At 49.8% G+C, this 6,000-nt stretch overlaps 1 protein-coding gene and 1 long non-coding RNA gene across 4 annotated transcripts in view; one reads left to right on the top strand and one right to left on the bottom strand.

The window, feature by feature from the left end:
* LOC148140408 (uncharacterized) overlaps positions 1-6,000 on the bottom strand; it is a 33,812-nt gene that overhangs the window by 968 nt on the left and 26,844 nt on the right. The window lies entirely within an intron of this gene.
* LOC122541401 (hepatic and glial cell adhesion molecule-like) overlaps positions 1-6,000 on the top strand; it is a 47,416-nt gene that overhangs the window by 33,957 nt on the left and 7,459 nt on the right. For 2 of the 3 annotated variants that reach the window (XM_087979338.1, XM_087979336.1), the window contains one exon: positions 4,131-4,235. The exons of the other annotated variant lie outside the window; for it this stretch is intronic. In XM_087979338.1, the coding sequence (XP_087835464.1) occupies positions 4,131-4,235 (105 nt within the window). The remainder of the gene's footprint in view (positions 1-4,130; positions 4,236-6,000) is intronic. 3 annotated transcript variants of the gene reach the window in all.

Below are 6,000 nucleotides of genomic sequence, written 5' to 3'. Positions count from 1 at the left end.
AACATGAAGAGAAGAACACCTTGAATTCAGAATTCAGAGAGATTGTGACTCAGTAAACCTGGTCTGTTTGCCACGTAACGGGGAGGCTGCAGAGTCCAGTCAATCCATGAGATAGCGTGTTCACTGTGTGTTTTCTAAAGACTGAAGAGTTACTAGTGAAAGGGAAGTTCAATTGGATTCTAATCTGGCTGTCCTTATCTGTCACAAAATTCAACACGCTAATGGATGGAAAGTCAATGATGGCACGGTGGCTCAGTGGTTAGCACTGCTGCCTCACAGCGCCAGGGGACCCGGTTTCGATTCCAGCCTCGGGCGACTGTCTGTGTGGAGTTTGCACATTCTCCCCATGTCTGCGTGGGTTTCCTCCAGGTGCTCCGGTTTCCTCCCACAGTCCAAAGATGTGCAGGTCAGGGTGAATTGGCCGTGCTAAATTGCCCCATAGTGTTAGCTGCATTAGTCAGGGGTAAATATAGGGTAGGGGGATGGGTCTGAGGTGGGTTACTCTTCGGAGGGTCAGTGTGGACTTGTTGGGCCAAATGGCCCGTTTCCATACTGTAGGGAACCTAATCTAATCCACAACAGTTGGACAATAGCTCCACCAATCAAAATTCACTTGCAACTGAACAGCATCCTCGCCTTGCAAGTCCATCCTGTTTCACCGCAAGGCAAGCCCGTTTGACAAACCCGTGAGTTTTTCAGCAACCCTCAGGTGAGAACTTTGTGTCTCATTCCCAAGGTCCAGCCAGTGTCACCAACCGTTCCCCAGTTCGGAGGCAGGAACACTGCTGGGAACACATGGGAATCTGTCTGCGTGGTTAATGCATCACTGAGTGAAAGGAGAGTGTTTTAATGTCGAGTCAAGTTCAGTGTTGCTTCACTGGTGGAATGTGGACACCGGACGCTCCGACAAAAGAAGAAAGCTTTAAAAGGACAAAAGCAAACTTTGCTTAAGGAGATCATAAGAATCAAGGGCAGGAGTAGGCCGTTCGGTCCCTCCGGCCCGCTCCGCCATTCAATAGATTAGATTAGATTCCCTACAGTGCCCTTCGGCCCAACCAGTCCACTCCGACCCTCCGAAGAGCAACCCACCCAGACCCATTTCCCTCTGACTAATGCACCTAACACTATGGGACGGTTTGGCATGGCCAATTCACCCTGACCTGCACATCTTTGGACTATGGGAGGAAACCCACGCAGACACGGGGAGAATGTGCAAACTCCACGCAGACAGTCGCCCCGAGAGGTGGGATTGAACCCGGGTCCCTGGCGCTGTGAGGCACCAAAATAAGGTCACGGCCGGTCTTTCTCGTGGACTCGGCTCCACTTACCCGCTCGCTCACCCTAACCCTTCATCCCTTCGCTGTTCAAAAACCTATCTTTGCCTATAAAAAACATTCAGCGAGACAGCCTCAACTGCATCACTGGGCAGGGCCTTCCACGGATTCACAACCCTCTGGGTGAAGAGGTTCCTCCTCAGCTCAGTCCTCAACCTGCTCCCCCCTTACTTTGAGGCTGTGGCCCCTGGTTCTCGCTTCCCCGTGGAAACAACCCCCTCGCTTCTCTTATCGATTTCCTTCATAATTGTACAGTAGTGTCCCCATAGTTGCTGGGGTTACGTTCCAAAAGCCTTCTGTGGAGAACTGAAATGGCAGATAGGTGTGAACCTAGTCATTTAAATGTGAAGTTTGCCTTCCCAGCAGCCCCCCGGTCCCTGGTTCTAGAACGTTCCCTGCAATATGTTCAGTCTGCGGTAAACCGTAGGTAACTGAAACCGGGGAAACCAATTCCGCGGATACAGGAGTCGCCCTGAATGTGTTTCTATAAGATACCCCCTCATTCCTACAAATCCCAAGACTGTAGTCCCTGGTTACTGAATCTCTGCTCTTCAGTCAACTGCCTCAACTCCCGAATCAACCTGGTGACCCCCCCACCCCCACCTCCAGTGCCAGGGGTGAATGAGGGAGGGAGGGAGGGAGACTGAATCGTTTCAAGGAGGGAATCTTGGAATTTGGGGTCCAGGCACAGCTGACAGTGACTCGGCAACGCACTTTCGGGATCATCCGAGAATTCAGAGGGGCCTGTAGATTGGAGGAGAGTCAGTGGGGGAGGAGGGGCTGGGAGCTGGGGAAATGCAGAGATCGGGAGAATTCCTTTTAATGCCACAAGCAGAGCGACTCTAGTGGTAGTGTCCCTACCTCAGACCTGTGTTCAAGTCCTACCTGTTTCATCGAGGAACAGTGCAGTTCAGGAGAACATCTGCACCACAGGTGGATGCGCAGTTTCAGTCGTGACTTTGAAAGGACGTTGAATTAGGATTCAAAAAGGAGGAATTTGCAGGACCCTGGGAAAGGACCAGGCAGTGAGTCTAACTGGGTGGCTCTTTTAAAGGGCTAGCACAGGAATGATGGCCTGAATGATCTTTACAAACTGAAGACTTCAAGTATTCGTTGTGTTTATCGATTCACTTTGGAGCCTACAGTCAGTTGACTTGCTCTGCAGACATTGGAGGATAGACTGGTTACAGCACAGAAGAGGCCGTTCGGCCCAAGCTGTCTGTCCCGATGCTGCTGTTCAGAGAGAATTTTAATAGATTTCACCCTGTAGTCCACGGGTCTGGGACAGCATGTAGTACCCATCTCTGATTACCCAGGAGGAAGTGCCTGTGGGTTCCTCGTGGAACATTGCAATCCACCTAATGTAGGTGCTATTGCCGCAGTGATCCGTGGGAATGAATCCCACTGGCAGCGAATGGATGGTATAATTCCAAGGCACAGGTGACAGTGTTCCCATGTGTTAACTGCCTTGCTTTCCCAAGGTGGTAGAGGCCACAGGGCTTGGACAGAGCATGATCATGGGGATACTCCTGTCACTGTGAGTCAGTGCTGGAGCGGGTGGGTGGGTTGGCTCCTTTATCCACGTCAAGCTTCTCGAGCGTTGTCGGACCTACACCAGGCAAGGGCGACGTATTCCGTCACACTCCTCCTGGCTTGTGCCTCGGTGCGCAGGGCCGTGGGGAGTCAGGATGTGGGTTGTTCATTGCGGAATTCCCAGCTTCTCGCCTGCCCGGGGTATTTCACCCAGGAAGCAGGGTTGTTTTTGCATGATGAAGTTGAAAGCGTGCACTGTACCTGTAAGGGAGAGTGAAACCTGGCCAGCTTCTGTCACATCACAGAGTGTGCTGGAACATTGGAAGGTGCAGCATTTTGGGCTGTAACTCAGATTACCTCGCGGTTTTTGCAGTTTAAGTTATCCCGCAAGATACGAAAACCCACTTGAATTTGAATTTTACTGTTTTGACAACATTGAACCAACGAGATGATCCGATGTTGTGGAGGATGAAAAAGCAGCTATTTTGGACATTAGCCATTTTCAGACAACGCTCTGAAAGGTACCTTCTTTCATATGAAAAATCGGTGCAGCAGAAGACGCCAGGAGATCGGCACCGCTGTCTGGATTTGAACGTTGAGTTACTGTGAATTTAATAGGCCCTTTCTCAGATCAGTATATTGTTATAGAATGGGAGATAGATAACAAATCTTTAAGACAGAGGAGGCTTGAAGTTGTAAATAGTTCTTGTTTAATGTTCATTTTAGAGTTAAAGAATAAAATTGATATTTTTTTCTTTAAATAGTTAAAGTTGAGAGTTTTCTGTCATTCATGTTTTAACAGATTACAAGGCGAGGTGAGCTTTTCTGGGTGTTTGGTTTAATTAATAGAAGGGTTCATCACTGTGTCATGACATTTGGAACTTCTTATCATTAGTTAGAAATAACAAGTGGTACGCAGATCGGACGGTGGCCCAGTGGTTAGCACCAGGGACCCAGGTTCAATTCCCGCCTCAGGCAACTGACTGTGTGGAGTTTGCACGTTCTCCCCGTGTCTGCGAGGGTTTCTCTGGGTGCTCCGGTTTCCTCCCATAGTCCAAAGATGTTCTGGCCAGGTGAATTGGCCGTGAGAAATTGCCCGTAGTGTTAGGTGCATTAGTCAGAGGGGACTGGCTCTGGGTGGGTTGCTCTTCGGGGGGTCGGTGTGGACTGGTTGGGCCGAAGGGCCTGTTTCCACACTGCAGGGAATCTAATCTAGTCTAAAACGAATATTCACGGGGTCTACGTACAACTTTGTCTTGACAGGTAAAGGATGTGAACCACCAAATGATCTACTATCAAGTATACTTCCTGCTGTCTTTGTGCCAATGACGCTTTGTGGCGCATTCTTTGCCCTTTATGTTTATATATGTAAGTAATCGTCCTACAGGTTGGTTTAAAATTGCAACAATATTTTGTATTTGTGCAAATTCTAAAGTGGCTTAAATGTCCCAAAGCACTTCCCTGGAGGATAGTCAGATAAACCTGGACACTGATGGAAAGGACAAGGTGTTTGTATCGCTGCTCGAAAGGTAAAGGTTTGAAGGCAAAGAGGGAGGCACAGGGTTTTTAAGGAAGGGACTCTGATAGCTGAAGACAGTGCTGTCAATGATTACTAGATTAGATTACTTACAGTGTGGAAACAGGCCCTTCGGCCCAACCAGTCCACACCGACCCTCCGAAGCGCAACCCACCCAGACCCATTCCCCTACATTTACCCCTTCACCTAACACTACGGGCAATTTAGCATGGCCAATTCACCTGACCTACACATCTTTGTGACTGTGGGAGGAAACCGCAGCACCCGGAGGAAACCCACGCAGACACGGGGAGAATGTGCAAACACACAGACAGTCGCCTGAGGCGGGTATTGAACCCAGGTCTCTGGCGCTGTGAGGCAGCAGTGCTAACCACTGTGCCACCCTAAATGATAGGGTGAGAGAGCAGAGGTGGGAGACCTCTGATAGCCGGCAGGATGGTAAATCCTGGAGAGAGTTAGATCACGAGGGATTTGAACGCAAAGGTCAGATTTTTGAATAGGGGGCTGATGTAATGGGCACGCAGCATGGATTTCTGTCCCTTTCCTTTTCAGTTGTCCCCCTTGCGCTTTGTCACTGACTTCAGCCTGCTGTACACCTTCAATGAATGACAAGGAAATGCATCTTGCCTTCCCAGTTGGTACTTTGTCGCCTACCTGAACTTGTATCATAACCTCTGCCCCACTGAACTGTCGGAAGTTTCTCACTGCTTCTAGACTTTGAATTGTAGCTGACGATTCTGCTGTCACACCCCTCCCATAAAGACAGCTTTTGATTCGTTGAGGACTAGACCAGAACCCCTCACAATATTTAAAGAATGTAGCCTGAACCTGTCTGTACAGCCACCTACGGACTCAGCCTGAGAGCGGGAGAGAGTTATCCTCGTCCTCCAACAGCCCACTGTTGGCAGTGAAGCTTAATTCGAATTCTAGCAGCTCATTTGCAAAACTTCTGCTTTTTGGCTTCTCTCTGGGAAACCCACTCAGCCTGAGCTCAGCAGGAATGCTTTCAACAGTTAACCGGTTCCCTTTCTCTAAGGACAGATGCCGACATTTGGGGGCAGTCCAGAGAAGGTTCACTGGGCTCTAACTCGGGTACGGAGAGAGGCTGTCTTCTGGGGAGGGGTTTGAGCCAGTGCTCATTGGAGTGCAGAAGGACGAGAGGCGACCTTGTTCACAGACCAGACACTTAATGGGCGGATGCAATAAGGGATGGATCCCCTTGTGGAGAGTCTGGGTCCTGAGGGTATCATTTCAGGGGTAAAGGGTCACATGTTTAAGACAGCAATGAGGAATTTCTTTTCTCAGAGCATATTAGATTAGACTAGATTCCCTACAGTGTGGAAACAGGCCCCTCGGCCCAGCAAGTCCACACTGACCCTCTGAAGGGTAACCCACCCAGACCTATTTCCCTCTGGGTGATAAAGTGTATTCAAGGCTGAGATAATCCAGGGTCACTGGGAAAAGGAAGGAACGCAGATCATGGGGCCAGCCATTATTTCGTTGGAGGGCGGGGCAGACTTGGTGGGGCTGAACGGCCAACTTCCGCCGCTCTGCCCCCCCCGTGGGTCATGAAGCAGTAACAGACTGGCAGGGGCT

The sequence above is a fragment of the Chiloscyllium plagiosum genome, unplaced genomic scaffold, assembly GCF_037043375.1.
Source record: "Chiloscyllium plagiosum isolate Xiang-an unplaced genomic scaffold, Cpla_swu_hap1 HiC_scaffold_35, whole genome shotgun sequence".
Lineage (NCBI taxonomy): Eukaryota > Metazoa > Chordata > Chondrichthyes > Orectolobiformes > Hemiscylliidae > Chiloscyllium > Chiloscyllium plagiosum.
The sequence above is the reverse complement of the archived record's forward strand: the minus strand, read 5'-3'. Positions and strand labels throughout refer to the sequence as shown.